General features: G+C 49.9%; 1 protein-coding gene across 8 annotated transcripts; it reads right to left on the bottom strand.

The window, feature by feature from the left end:
- Positions 1-723: 723 nt before the first annotated feature.
- On the bottom strand, positions 724-14,453 carry PFKFB2 (6-phosphofructo-2-kinase/fructose-2,6-biphosphatase 2). Of its 8 annotated transcripts, none has more exons than XM_027895178.1 (16): positions 14,380-14,453; positions 13,547-13,672; positions 13,336-13,432; positions 12,939-13,005; positions 12,732-12,806; positions 12,542-12,598; positions 11,973-12,097; positions 11,288-11,495; positions 10,945-11,091; positions 10,274-10,378; positions 9,524-9,653; positions 8,412-8,474; positions 7,793-7,866; positions 6,209-6,400; positions 5,248-5,315; positions 724-4,062 (listed from the first exon to the last, which is right to left on the bottom strand). In XM_027895178.1, exons 1-15 carry the CDS (start codon positions 14,441-14,443, stop codon positions 5,289-5,291), a joined length of 1,557 nt encoding a protein of 518 aa, XP_027750979.1. In that variant the 5' UTR covers positions 14,444-14,453; the 3' UTR covers positions 724-4,062; positions 5,248-5,288. The 8 variants fall into 8 exon arrangements, with proteins under 8 accessions (XP_027750979.1, XP_027750978.1, XP_027750981.1 ...); XM_027895177.1 differs by having other exon boundaries at positions 5,252-5,315; XM_027895180.1 differs by having other exon boundaries at positions 5,252-5,315; positions 6,221-6,400.
- Between the last annotated feature and the right edge of the window lie 706 nt (positions 14,454-15,159).

Below are 15,159 nucleotides of genomic sequence, written 5' to 3'. Positions count from 1 at the left end.
GACTTGCTCACAACAGGCACTGACATCTATGAAATATTTACAGGAATCCAGTTAATCACAAACACAAACAAAGGCTTTGCAGATTTCTGTTTTTCCAAATGGCCCACAACAAGCCAATTTGTGGGCCCAAACGTCAGCAGCTCCCCCAGGGGCACCCAGGAAGTCTTTCAGCATCTGCACAGGGTGTCTTGGGCATCAGCCACACCAAAAACCACCTCCTGCTCTGGCAGCTGCTCAACATCCCTGAGACCTCCTCAACCCACAGCTTGCAGTGGCATAAACAGGATGAAAGGAGTTTTGGAGTTTTCCTTGCCCCCACCCAAGGCTGTGGCTGGTCCCTTTGGGACCAGCTGGTTTCCAGCTGGAAATCAGAGTCACACCAGTTGCTCCTCTTGACGTCTTTTTTTCTCCTAAAAAAGAGATGTGCTTAAGAAAAAAAAAAAAAAAGCATTCCTACCCTAACAGCTCCATGAAAAAAACTGAAAATCTGGATTCCAATAGCTCCAATAAAAACATCCTTAAAACTGATGAGGGAAGGGGAATGGCACCAAGGTGTTAAGATTCCCCATTTCCAACTCAAATCCCAAAACCCAGGGGCACCTGCCCGCCCCTGCAGACCCCCTTTCTCCAAACACATTCCAGAGACTCCCTGAATTCACCACTGTCTCAGAAAACCAGTTAGATAGAACAAACAATGGAAAAGAACAGAGGAAATGATCTGTGGTTTTTTTAAGTCTCTTTATTGTAAATAAAGGCTGATGGCTCTTTCTGCCCAAGTGCACAGAGCACACAACATACAGAACAAGCTGACATACACTGCTTTTTAAACCTAAAATAAAAAACACATTTAGAAGGCAGCAGAGCAGGAAAGTTTACAAGCAGATGGGTGACATCCACATCAGCAAACACTAAATACAGAGGCAAACAGAGCCTGCAAACAGCGCTCGGGGCCCGAGGAGCGGCGGGGACAGGGGGAGGTGGCACCGGCAGCACTCCCCCAGCACCTTCCAGAGGGGCACAGAGGTGAGGGCTGGGGACATCTCCCCAGGGAAGGTGGGTCCTGGCCACGCTGCTGCTGAGGCCTCTCATGCCACAGCTGCTCCTTGTCCCCTTGGCACCGGGGCCAGGCTTCCTCATCGCCCGCTGCCGGGAAGGGGACGCCTGGCAGAGGTGGCAGCTCCAAGGTCACAGCCAGTGTACACAAATAAGCTACCCAAGGCTGGGTTTAAGCCCTTTCAGCCTATTTAACAGTTTTCCCCACTGCTGGCAGCAGAGATGGAGCAGGTTTTGGCAGAGTGATCGCTTTTCCCTGCAGTGACCCACTAGTGGCCCTGCCACCGCTCACCGAAGGTGACAGGAGCCACCACCGCCTTCACTGCTAGAAACATGTGGACAGAAAAATCACAGGCTTGCAGAAAACCCCCCCCTCTCATGGTAAAATGCTCTCCAAGGTGCCAGGCCAACATTCACACCTCCCAAATCCACCAGCTCCACCTGCCCAGCCCACGACACCAGCTCTGGTCCCACTTTCAGCACGAGCTGCTGCTAAATCCTGTTCAATCAAGAATATCGAATAAAACCCAACCCCGTTGCGCAATCGTTGTTTATCTGGGGTATTTGCACACACAATTCCAAGGAAGCCATGTGATTTTAAGGAAATGCCTGGCACAGGCACCTGCCAGGAGACACGTGGGCTCACTGGCATCACCCCAGCCCTGCACTCAGGGCTCGGCAGGACCTGGCGTGGGGCAGGTACGATTCACCCTCAGGGCAATGATCTGACCAAGAATCTGCTGCTGCTCTGCTCTGGACAGCCATATTTTAAAAACACACACCTTTCCAGGGCTACAGTGCAGGAGGAAAAGGCTCGAGTCAGGCTTTAATTAAAGCACCAAGGCACAAACACTGCTGTCAGCAGAGGAGGATGAAGCTCCATCCCACGGCCAAAACAAGGAGCCACTCGATGGGAATAAGGGACCCCCACACACAGCCACTGATCCAAACTACAGCCCTGATTTTTTTAGCAGTGATTAAAAAAAAACAACATACAAAAAGCCATCACCACCAACACAAGAACAGCGACACTCACAAATCCCAGGCAGGTAAAAATATAGATTTTTGTCTCCGTACAATCATTAACTACTCAACAACAACGAACATAATTAACTCTTTAGCAGGTTGTCACAGCATATTGTGCGTAAAGATCCTACAGTACGTTTTCTACTCCTTTTTTTTCTTTTCTTTTTTCCCCACAGAGCAGGAGGTTGTTTTTTTTTTTTTTTTGGTCAGAGCTGCCAGCCCGACCCGACGGGCGGGTTTGTGCGTTTCGAGCTTCTTGGAGTGTGACAGCAACAACTATCATGGACAGGCTCTAAATCTCTTCCTTCAACACTTTATCTCTTCTTTTTTTTTTTTTCTGGCTTATTTCTAAGCACAAAAAAAAAAAAAAAAAAAGTTTAAAACCCAAGGCCAGATGGCTGAAGCAAACCTGCCCCCTGGGGGGGAAAAGCCTGAGGAGCAAAACCACTAAAATTCAACTCTCAGTGCCGAATTTCCTCTCTCTGTGGCACAATTGCTTCAGATTAACACATGCTTCTGCTCCTCAGGAACACTAAGGGGGTCAGGATTAGTGCCTTGGTGCTCTCTAACTCAGTTTTATCAAATTAAAGCTCTGGGAGTGCTTAAAACAACCAGGTTTGAGCTCAAAATGCTCAGGTAAGCCTCAGGTTTCGGGGCTGCTGAGCTCCCCCCACAGCCAGGGCACAGATTCCCTATTAAGGGTATGTCCAGCATTTATTTACACATTTAAAATAAGCAACTTCTGCATCCCAGAATAAAGGGATAAATCCTGGAGTCAACAGCAAACAGCAGGTCCAGAACAGCCTCCTGCTCTGCACCCAAACCCTCCTTCCTTCACCCAACCTGAGGGGTTTGCCCTTATTGCAAAAGAACAGCTGGAGTGGGGTAAAATGGAGTTTGGCAAAATGGAAGTCAAGACTTGAGGGAGAAAACTGCAAATTTGGGGTTTGGGGGGGGATTTAAGTCACAGCTGCACCATGTGTGCTCCAAACACTAAAGAAACAGCTTAAAGTGTGAAAGGCATTAGACATGGGTAACATTCACAGCTGATTCATAGGCAAGTTAAAAGCTTGTTGGGGGCCTAAAATTTGGCGCATTAAAAAGCCAACTGGTAAAAATCTTGTGCTTCCTGCAAACCCTGCCCAGGGGGGCTCCACTGCTCCCCCTCACTGAGCACAGCCACGCTCCTGGTTTTGGGGGTAATGGATAAACCATCCACAAAACGCAGGAAAAATGAGAGAGAAAACGAGGTTTAGGTCAGGATGGAAAGCTAAAGTAGGGCTTGAGGTGGGACTTAAAAGCACTGGTAGCTGTGCTGCTTCCAGAGAGGGACGGGAGGTTTTATTCCCACCTGTCCCTCACAGGAGGCATCCCGTGGGATGTGCTGACCTGGCAATGGGATGTGCTGTGTGTTACATCCCAAGCAAAGGGAAAGGCTCGGATTGAGGGACTCACATCAGCAGTCCTGGAAACACAGTTAAACTGGAGCTCTTTGGATGGTTGAATAACACAGTAAATCATGTTTAAACTCAGAAACAACTTGGAAACGATAACAGATAGATAAAAACTCGGGGATTTGGTCTGGTTGTGCCTCTTCCAAAGAAAAGCTGCCTCAGCCAGTAAGAACATGACTATTTTGTCATCACATTATGGTTGATTTTGGCATCTAACCAGGAGGAAAGACGTGGGGCACTATTTTAACACCCCCCAAAAGCCCAGGGATACAATGGCTCATTAAAAGCAGCTTGAGAAAGCTCCATAATGAATTTTCTCCGATCTCGTGGACAGACATTCCAGCATTTGGAAAGAAAAGACACAGACAAGGCTCTAAAAACCCAGTTCAAGGCGAGTACTGGCCGAAGGGGCTCGTGGCTCACTGTGCTCCGGGGATGCTCCAAGTCCCAGGGCTCCTCCAGGCCACGGAATTCCCAGCAGAATCCAAGGGGAAAGCACACACCTCTACACTGTTAAACTGGCCATTCTCTGCAAAGAAAAGATAAAGAGTTGAGGTCACACCAAGGAAGGCAGGAGATGGTAAAGCAGGTGACAGCTCAGCTCAGCTCCAGGGATGGACAGACACACTGACAGGAGGATCCAACCAGCTCCAGGGAATCGCTCTACGTGACAGGAACCACCTGAGGATTGACATATTTACTTCCAGCCAGGCACACAACAAGCTGTTTCACACTTTGCATCACCCTTTATGCTCTTACCAAGCCCCCACAAAGAGTTTCCCCATCGCAGCCTGAGATCACACAAGGCCAGTGGAGAACCTCAGGAGTAATGAAGCACCTTGGTTACTCACTTTAATTTACCTTCTCCATAGGAAAACACACTTCCAGAACAACACCAGAACCATTACAGCAAGCATTTTGCATGTTGACCACAATAAATATTTAAGAGTTTTGATAAAATTTCTTCCACTGCCTCACTCAGGGTCCAACCGACAGCAGGAGCACACTCAGGTCAGTGTAAATCACACAAATTGAACCCCAACAGCCTGGATTTCCCACAGCTGCTCTGTGTTGGAAGACCTCCACTTCAAGGGCAAAATGCAAATAAAGCAGAGAGATACATATCCAGCCAAATTAATTCCAGCAGGAGTTTCTCAGGTCCAGGCTTCCTGGGCAGAGGCTGAGCTTTCCTCACCTGGCAGAGAGGAGCCAAACAGGAAGGAGATCCCCTCCCAGGCTGGAATCCTCTCTTAACCCTAATATCTGCCTTACTTTCTTGCCCTAAACCCAGCTCTCCCTTTGACACCACAGCACCAGGAGCAAGAGGATCCGCCCAAAGCCCCCCCCAAGCATCACTCCTGCCCAGACCACAATCCAGAGACTCCTGCAAAACCCCTGCAATCTGTAACACACCCAGGCAGAGGGAAGACACACGTGGGGACCCTGCCCTGTGGCTCAGCAGCACCAGTTTAGACCCATCCCACATCCTTGGCCCAGGGATGGAACAAGCTCTGGCTGAAAAACACTTCTGCAGCAGCCACCACAAGGCACCAGTAAAGCCCAGGATCAGTGGGCTCAGCAATAAATAAAATATATTCCTCCCCCACTGTTGTCCCCCTTGAAGACAGATTTTACACAGTGAAAGATGCTCCGTGCATTTGCCTTTGCCCAAAGTGGTTTCCATGCAACATTAATCGAGAGAAGTCCTACTTACTAACCCAAAAGAGAGCACACACAAGCTGCCTTCAGTGGTTCTCAGGGGGAAGCATTTCCCACTGGAGGCTGCAAAGGAAAGAGAGAAGCACAGGAGAGCTCACAGTGCGTTTTAGAGGAGATCTAAATAGTAAAAGCAGCAAAGCAAATGAGGGAAGAAGTGAAGCATCCCCAAAAATTTCATGTTAGCCCAGGGCAGGCTTGTATCACAGCAGGAGTTGATACAGGGCATGGACACCTCCTCACTCCCCTGCTCATCCCAAGGGCTCCACTCAGGCAAGAGATCCCAGGACAGTCAAGCCTCTCCAAGTAGGACAACACTGGGGTGGTACCACCCCTTCCTTTACTCCCTGGGCTCTTACTCTGCTAACAGGGAGGAGAACAAGAAGCTGGGCTCACTGAAGGGCTTGGAAAACTCTAACCTCTAAAATATCCAGGAGTATTTTATAACCTCAAACTGCTGCAATTTGGGCACCCAGAGGGCCCAGACTTTGCTCAAGAAGCTGCTGAGGTTGGGATCTGCAGGGAAATGGGCGCCAGCAAAATCACAGAGGCAAAGATTTTCCTACCAAGTTGCTCAGGGGCTGGAGCGACACTTGGCTGAAGTAAAAAAAAAAAAAAAAAAATCAGGACAAAGAGGGTATTTGTAACTCCTTCCAATCAGGTTTTATCCAGAAAGCAAAGATACCACCCAGAATTAACCACGCTGTGGCACTGATGGAAACTTGCCTGCACGGAGCCTGATCCTGAAAGCCTGTGGCACCAGAATTTTAGTTTCATGGTGGGGAAATTTCACATTTTAAGGAGGGGGGGAGTGTGATTTTTTTTCTTAAGGGAGTCCAATCGAGGATGATTTCCATGCAGACACAGTGCTCAACACCCCGGGAACGGTCTGGACTTCAGAGGGGACCACGCACAGCCTCGGGTGACGGTGGGGAGGGGGAGCATAGGGAAGGTACCACCTGGATACTGACTTCCAGCTGCAGCTGGTCAGCCCCATCTCGAGCTTCCAGGGATGGAAAGGGCCCCAGCAGGTCGAGAGGTTTGCTCCCAACGCTGTGATGCCGCGGGCGCTTTACCGTGTCCGCGCTGGCCCGCGGGGTAAAGCTGTTCCTCCTCGTCCTGACGGGGCTCTGGCTGCTGGGGAGCTTGCTCTGATGATCCCAGATGGAGGGAATCACACGAGGAACGAGAAGGGGAACCACAGTTTAAAAGCACATCACGCACCTCCGGCGTCCCCGCCCCGAATCTGTCGTCAGCGGGGCAGGGGCTCGGTGACCCCGCAATGGGTTGTGCCTCCCCCAGCCGAGCACCAGTGTGGGAAACGACTAAATCCGGTCTGCAGACAACTGGAAAGCGCTTTTTTAGCAGTTTTACTTCCTTTTGGTATTTCTGTTTTGCTTAGGGGATTCTGCTCGGGTTTGTTTTGGTTTGGAGGTTTTATTTATTTATCGATCAATTTAAGGCAGGGGGAAAAAAAAAAAGCAAATAGAAGCCTCTCCCTTCTTTGTGCTTCGTTTCTCCCAAAGCAGTTGTGATGCCCAAGCAAAGCAAAGAACAGAAATAACCTCCAGGTTTTCCAATGATTTCAAGGCAGGGATCACACACAAGTTGCAAAAGTGAAAAATCCCAGAGTGGTTTGGGTTGGAAGGACCTTTAAACATCATCTAGTCCAATCCCCTGCCATGAACAGGGACAGCGCCCAGCTGGAAACCACCAGGAGACCAGCCACAGAAATCTTGCTGAATATCCTCAGTTTAGCATTTGCACTCAGCTGGACTGAGCTCCACAAACCCTCCAGCCACAGCTGCAGGTTCCCAGTTTCTCCACTTCTTCAGCATCAAGGACAGAAAAATAACCATATCCCAGGCAATCAGCCCCATAGCTCTTTATAAAATACAACAAGAGGCAGCTAAAAGCCTAAATATACCAAAACCACTTGAAATGTGATGTATTTAGGTTCCCTGTAAACCAGCAGAGCAGAGCTGGTTTGTGCTCTTTAATTGGGGGAGCTAATTAGAAGTACGGACTGAGGTCTGTCCCTGACAGACCAGTCCCTCTGCAAAACAGGGTTTGCAAAAGCAAGAACCTAAAACAGCAGCAACTTCCACAGATTTAGCAAGTTCTATACTCTGCTGAACAACGTGGTTGGTCTAAGTTATTTAAGTAATGGGAGAGGATTTCAGGGACAAGGAGAAAAATCCACTTTAAACCTTCTGGCAAGTCTTTTTGAAATCATCACAATTAATACAAACAAGCACCACCAACAAATACTTCATTGAAAACTGAGAACGAGACCTGGAATTTAAAATCTATGTCCTAAATTTGTCCATTCTGCTTCCTACAATAGCTCTGAAAAATCTACCCCCTCCCCTGGCCTGGGAAGCACATTAATTCTGCCTACAATTAATTCTGCTTTGGGGGATTATCATGAAGTGAGTCTTTCTGCTCCCTGAAAGCCCATCAGCCATTTCTAGCAGGTGTTTAGGAGTCTCAGTTCAGTGATTTGAGAAGGTAAAAAGCCAGATGTGTGCACCAAGACTTACTGAGTTCAGGGAGGGTTTGTCACGGTGGGTGTTCACTGCTTCCACATTCAGGGTAATGGTCTCCACTTTACAACCTTTCACCAAAAAGGAAGAGGAGTTTTTATGAGTAATTTACTAAATAAGCATTTTTTTTTTAAATATTGAAAACAGCATGGAAAGTGAGTAGGAATAAATTTATTATTTTATTGTTTTAAAATAAACCAGCTCATAAATACATAGTTCACCTTGTGAACAGAATTTTATAGAATTAACTACTTTGTGGCTTTGACTGTGAGAGCACAGCCCTGGGTTATTTGGGCTACAGATCTGAACAGAAAAGCCATTTTTACTGACTGCACCCCAGAGTCAACCCCAAATTTGGAGGCACAAACAGCCTCACTCATCCACAGGGAAAACCCACAACTACCAGGGGAGAAGAACACCCTTCACCCCCACATCTCCCTCCCTGCTGTTCCCCCCCAACACTCCAGAACCCTTTCATACATCAACCAGGCAATAACCAGTTTACATATCCCTTTTCCAGCATGGCCAGGTGCTGCCACACAGGGACACACAGACCTGGCCCATCAGATCCACACACACAAACCAGGAACAGAATTAAAATAAAGCCAGTGTTTACCGTAGGCAACAGGAGTGAGCTTGAGGATGGTGTGCAGGGGGCAGCGCAGATAGGGCAGCTCATCTAGGACAGAGAAAGGGTTATGGGGTCACCTGTGCCCAGTTAGGGGATGCCACAGCCCCCCTGTCCCCTCCCCAGCCCCACAGCAGCAGGATGGCACCAGCCCTGGTGTGGTTGGGGATGTCCCTGCTCCTCACAGAGGGGTTGGAGCAGACCCTTCTAAGGGTCACTTCAACCCAAACCATTCTTTGATTCCATGAAAAGTGTTCTGGAAGCCATCCAGGGATTAGAGAGTGGGGATGGTACCCAGACCTTCAGTCATCCACACCTGAGAGATATATAGAAATAACAAAAATAGTACTGGGAAATAACACTACAGCCCGCTCTGGCAAATTACAGCCATCCTTGAGGCCAAGCTGGCTCAGGACCCTCCAATGATTGGCAGGTTAAGGGTTGAACTCAACGATCTAAAAGTTCTTTTCCAACCTAAACAATTCCCTGTTTCCACTTCCAGCCAGAGGAAACCTCTCCAGCAGCACACGGGTGGGAAACCACTGCAGCAGCAGCTGCCACTGGCCCACAGCAGCTTCATTTGAAACTGTACTAAAAGTTTATGAACCTTATTAGGAGTTTATCCACCTCATGAAAAGTTTCATTGAACTCTAGTGCCACTCACTGGAGCTTCACAAAGGAGCTTGAAGCAGCCTAGAAGTAACTCCCAGGTGTGTGTGCCACGCAAGGGAGGAGCATTTCCAGGGATGGAGCATTCCTGCCCACCCTTCCAGGCTACTGAGGCACCACGAGACTTTTTCTTTACATTAAAAAAAAAAAAAAAAAAAATATAGTCCCCTCCACAGCTCCAGGAAGAACAGCTGAGCAGAAAACCAGCAGCAAATCCACCTTTCTCCCACCACTGCACTGCTGAACTGCAACGGTTGAAGCATTTCTGAAATGTTTGCTTGCTTTCTTTTTTTAAGCAGCTCATCTCTCGTGGGGAAAAAAAAAAAGAAAAAAAAAAATAAACCCAGCAATTACAAGCTACCCTCCCAAAAACCCTGTGAAGGAAGCAGTGAGAGAAGCCAGCCCCCAGAATCATCCATTTATTTTTGTACCTGCACTCTTGTCAAGAAAATAAGCCAACAGGCACCTCATAACTGCCTGGTGGGAGATAACGAGGACGTTGCCTTGTCGTTCCAGCTCCATAATTACTGGCTCCAGGCGCTGGACCAAGTCCTGGTAGGACTGGAAAACAAACCAGGAATTCTTCAAGGGGTTTTGTAAACACAGGGTTAGAGCAGAAGAGGCAATTAGCAGTGTCACATTCAGGAAAATATCAGTTAAGGTATCAACTGCAGAAGTTATGGATGATCTGGTAAATATAGTTATAAAAAAAACAAACAGCAGAAGGTGAAACTTAGTGTCACAACCCTCAGACATTTCAGATTACTGGTAACTCAACAAGTGAAGTAAGAAAAAAACCCCAAATAAAATAGCAAATGATTCATTTAAACAGGTTGTGAGGTAAACCCAGAAACTCCAGACCATAACCACAATCATTTTCTTTCCCAGATGGTTTTTCAGTGACAACTCAGGCCTTTGCCAAACCCCCTCTGCGTCCAAGGAGAGTATCCCAGGACTCAGCAAGCAGCCCAATTAATTGATTGGAAGCATCATCTGCACACCACAGTGAAGGAAATCAATAAACCTTCCCTCAAAAAGAGAGCCAGGGATCCTAATGCTTTCAGCTTCCCACAGAAATACTGGCAGGAGAAGTTAAAATTGAGTCAAACCTTTCAGTTCTACACAAGTGTTTTGTTTTACTGTACTGTGAGTTGTTATTATTATCTCTCCAAGGTTCTCACCTCGCCTCCAGGATAGCGATACAGATATTTCTCTTGATCCCTCATTGCAAACTCATCTGGATACTTGGCTTCGATTTCTGCGTAGGTCATCTCTTCACAGACCCCCTGAGGGGAGACAGACTTGTTACCACAAACCTCACTTCAACAGAGGTCCAACAAGGCAACAGGAAGGAAGGCGAGGCAGGAGGCTGAGATCAGGGATCCCTTTGTGTGATGGAAATTGCAGGTGTTGCATCAGACACAGCCCTGCTCTCACAGTTTGTGTACCGGGCTGGTTTGAGGAGGATGGGTTTTGGTTTTATCTCAAAACCCTTTGTTTGCCAGGGATGAAAATGAGCCTTTACTTCCCCAGCAACAACCCCGCAATTTCCTGAGAGAACCAGAGTGGGGGCAGCAACCTTTGCCCACCCAGCAGGGCGTGACAGATGTCTGGGATGTTCAATGTTATTTTCTTCCTCCACACCAGCTGGAACATCCCCAGCAAGGTCTGGCAGCTCCAAACACTGTCAGCCCTGTACCAAACCACCCCAAACCTCATCCCGATGGCTGGCGTCCACGATACATAAATAAATAAAACAGAAAACAGCTGATTTTATCATGATTAATTTGGTTTTTTAAAACATTCTTTCCCACCTAGAGAAGCTAAAGGCTTTGACCAGCACTTCACTCACAGCATCAATCTCGTTGAGGATCTTCCACTGCTCGTACAGGACCCCCAGCGACTCGGCCGTCTGGATCGTCCTCTTCAGCTGGCTCGTCCACACCTTCAGATCCACAATCTCCTGCTCCTCGATGAACTTCCTCAGAGCTTGGGAAAACTGGGAAAAGAAGAGCTCAGGGGTGGTTAGGAGGGAGAGCAGGGGAAGCCACAGTGGTTCAAAGCATCATTTCAAGGGCCGTGGCATCATTTCAAGATCCGGCTGCCCCGCACGGGGCAGGGGGGGGACGCAGGGCCCGGCTCTGACCCTGCTCACACAACACAGACACAGCAACCAGGTGCTGCCAGGCACATACCTGCTTCCCACGAGGTGACAGACCAGAATCCCCACCAATCTTGCCAACAAGATTATATTCACTCTCACCGTGTCGGCAAAGGTAGATGGTGCGCGGCTGGACATGAATGTTCATTAGGTAATAGACGATTTTACTCTGGATGTAATCCTGGACTCTGTTTACTAGGAACCGCTGGCCCACATTGATCACTTTAATGAAGGAAAGATCTCTGGAGTCAAAATAAGAACACCCACACGACTGGTTTTAAAAACGAAGCACGTGCACCTGCGGGTGTAACCCAGCTATTTATGCTCTAGGAAAGGCACCAGCACTGCCCCTGGTCGCTCTAGCACACAGAAGAGACTGCTGGGCTTCAAAATGCTTCCCTGTGAGGGTGGTGGGGCCCTGGCACAGGTTGCCCAGAGAAGCTGTGGCTGCCCCATCCCTGGAAATGTTCAAGGTCAGGTTGGACAGGGCTTGGAGCGACCTGGGATAGTGGAAGGTGATCTTTAAGGTGCCTTGCAACCCAAACCTTTCTGTGATTCTCTGATCACACTAGAGAAAAAAACCTTTCAAATCGCTCAGGACCCTTGATATCACCTTCACACAATCACACTTTGGGAGAGCAGAGGATGCAGCAGACACGCTGGAGCGTCCTGAGCCACAGAGCAAGGCAGCACGAAGTGCAGCCCAGGGATTTCCTTACTTGTCATAAGCATCGGGATCCAGAGGCTGGTAGGTGACCTTGTAGCACTCTATCCTCTTCAGGAAATCGTCCATCACGTTCTCCCGGTGTCTCTCTGGGTAGTCGGGGCTGGAAACTTTCACCTCCTGGTCAACAGACAGCGTGGCTTTGTGAGAGCAGAGCAAACTCAAGAGGGAACAAAAGCAACGCTGAATAAGGTTATTCTTCTCTTTTGCAACAAATCCACATTGTTTGACGCTGCCCTGAGGAAAAAACCTGCTCCTGGAGAGGAAACAAAGGGCGACTCTGAAGGCACTGAAGTGCCTGGCCTTGGCAGACACACTGTGAGCTCTGCCCTCCCTCACCAACGCACGCCACTCCAAGGTCAAACATTCCTCAGCTTCATTTGATTTCCACATTCTCACATAACGGCTCCTCTAGCTTTTAATAAACCCGCAAACCCCAGCTGCCCGTTCCCAAGGTGAAATGGAAGAGCGAGGCATTTGCAGACAATCCCCCTAAGCCACTGGGAGCCCGTGACCTTGCTCTGAGTTCCCACAGCAGCTGAGCCTGGAAAACGCAGCACGCACCAGGATGTTGGCAGCGATGACCTCTGGATCGTCACAGACAGACTCCACGAAAAACACCTAGGGAGAAGGCAGGGAAGCACATTTCAGAGAGGCAAGAACTCCACCCTGAATCAACACTCGAGAGCTGCTGCCCCGGGGAGCCACAGTGTCCCTCAGTGCAGTGACTACAAATCAAACACAGGAGCACTACCTTGAAAGCATTTTCCTTTGCAAAACTTAAGATCAGGTCCCGTCGCTCTCGAGTTGTGTTGGTGGCATCAAACACCTATCAGAAAACCAGTAGCAATAAGCAGGTTTACCTAAGACTTTTAAACCACCCCCAAGTCAGGTCCCCAAACACCCCAGCAGCTTTCAACTCCCCCCGTGGAAAACTCTGTCTGGTGCAGAGGATTCTTACAGCTATTTGCCCGCACTCCTCCAGCAGATAAGCCTTCACATCTTCCAGAGCCACCAAGGCACATCGTCTGTGGGACAGAAACAGGGCTTGTCAGAGCTCACGGAAAGCATTCCCACAGCAAAGCCTCTGAACCGCCAGGGAGGGATTTGAACGCCTCTCTCCCACCCCTGCACCTTCCCAAGAGCCCCAGAGATCACAAGGCACCTGCACCTACAACCTGCTCCATCACCTAGCACTCACAGCCCAAAGTGAATAACAACACTCCCACGCACATCCCCTCTGGCAGGATCCCTGTGCTATTCCCTCCTGCATTTCAGATGTTATTTTGTGCTCCTTAAACTGCGCCTGCCAAGACCTGAGAGTCCCCAGCCCAGTCCAGCCCCCAAAACCAACTCACTTGCGGATTTCCATGGCTTCCTTGTTGTCGTGCCTGAAGAAGTCGTAGGACTTGTAGGACTTCACTGCCTCGCGCCGGTACACCCCTAAATTAAACACTTCACACACAAGAGAGGAGGAGGGCGTGAGGCTGATGGAATTTCACTGATGGATCTCCCAGCAAAGGGCAAAAAAACATCACCCCCCCCCCCCCCCCCCACACACACACACACCTTTGGTGGGCACCCCGATCCAGTTGAGGTAGCGGGTGAGCTTCTTGGACATGTAGGTCTTGCCACGGGCGGGCAGCCCGATCATCACGATCAGGGTCGGGGAGTTGGTCATGTAGGAAGCCCATGCTGCAAAAAAACCCCAAAAAACCAAAAAAACCCCCACCCCAAAACAGCAGCATCAGCAGTGCTGCAGAGCAAAAAGCGACACCCGACTCAAAGCCACCCCGTCTCCTGATGGACAAACCACCTCCGTGCATCTCCTAACGGGCTCTCGTGCATCCCGTAATGAGCTCGTGCTGTGTCCTCGCGGCTAATTAAGTGCTGTGACCACTCGGTGGTCTCCCAGGTGTCCGCTAATGAGGCAGACCGGGAACACCTGTGCCTAATGGGGCTAAAACGCGGCTTTTAGCCCTAAAAGTATTTACCGACCGGGGCAGGAGCCGCCAAGGGCGAAGGAAAGATGTTTTTAACAAACCGGTCACGTTCTCTCAGCAAACAGCCAGGGCAGGCTCCGAAAATGCCCAGGGAGAGAGGCAGGTTCGGGGGAAAAGCAGGGGATGGGGATGGATGCAGCCTCCGGGAGGCGGAAAAGCGGGAGGATGGGGGGGCGAGCGGGGCAGGGTGACCCCGAGGAGGATGGGAGACAGGGCGGGCAGGGCTCGGGCATCCCCGGCGGGGGGAACACGCGTTTTCGGGAAGGGGTGCTCTTTCCTCCACGGTGCGGGCAGCGCTACGCGCACAACCCCCATCCTATAATTAATTCCCTTAATGAAACGAACGCGCATCCCCATCTCCCTCCCTCCCTCCCTCCTTCCCGGGTCGGGCTTACTCACAGCACTGCTTCTCGCCGGCCCGGCCCCGCGGGGCCCCGCCGCAGCCCCGGGGCGCCGCCGACATGGCTCCGGCACGGCCGCGGCTCCGCGCCGCATGCAAATGAGATGCAAATCTGCTATGCAAATGAGCGGTGGGCGAGAGGAGGGGGGAAAGGGGCGGCTGGGAGCGAGGCCGCGTCACGCGCGCGCTCTTATGCAAAACAGGTGGGCGGGGCCGGGGCAGCGGGGCGAATCAACCGAGAGAGCTTATTCCTATGCAAATAAGATGGGGGCGGTACCGCGGTGCAAGTGAACACACACAGCTGCCCTCCCTTTATATGCAAATGAGATGGGCGGTGCCAACTCGACCTATGCAAATAATGCGCACATTGTGGCCGTCTCGATGCAAATGAGATAGGCGGTGCCGCGGGGCGCTATGCAAATGAGATTCATATACCACTCGTCTCTATGCAAATGAATCCGCACACCATCCGCCTCTATGCAAATGAGACGGTCATACTATGCAAATGAGAGCCACACACCACCCGCCTCTATGCAAATGAGACGGGCTGTGCTCTCGCGCGCTATCTAAATAAGACAGGAATGGTCATGTTATGCAAATGAGATAAACGCCGTTCTCCATCTCTATGCAAATGAGATCGGGGCGGTGCCGCCGTTGTTATGCAAATGAGATACACACACCGGGGCGTCTCTATGCAAATGAGATCGGGGCGGTGCCGCCGTTGTTATGCAAATGAGATACACACACCGGGGCGTCTCTATGCAAATGAGATCGGGGCG

This window comes from Empidonax traillii, unplaced genomic scaffold (assembly GCF_003031625.1).
Source record: "Empidonax traillii isolate 1590-97213 ecotype Southwest subspecies unplaced genomic scaffold, ASM303162v1 scaffold451:size1465578, whole genome shotgun sequence".
Lineage (NCBI taxonomy): Eukaryota > Metazoa > Chordata > Aves > Passeriformes > Tyrannidae > Empidonax > Empidonax traillii.
Note: the sequence above shows the minus strand (reverse complement) of the source record. Positions and strands in the feature narration are given on the sequence as shown.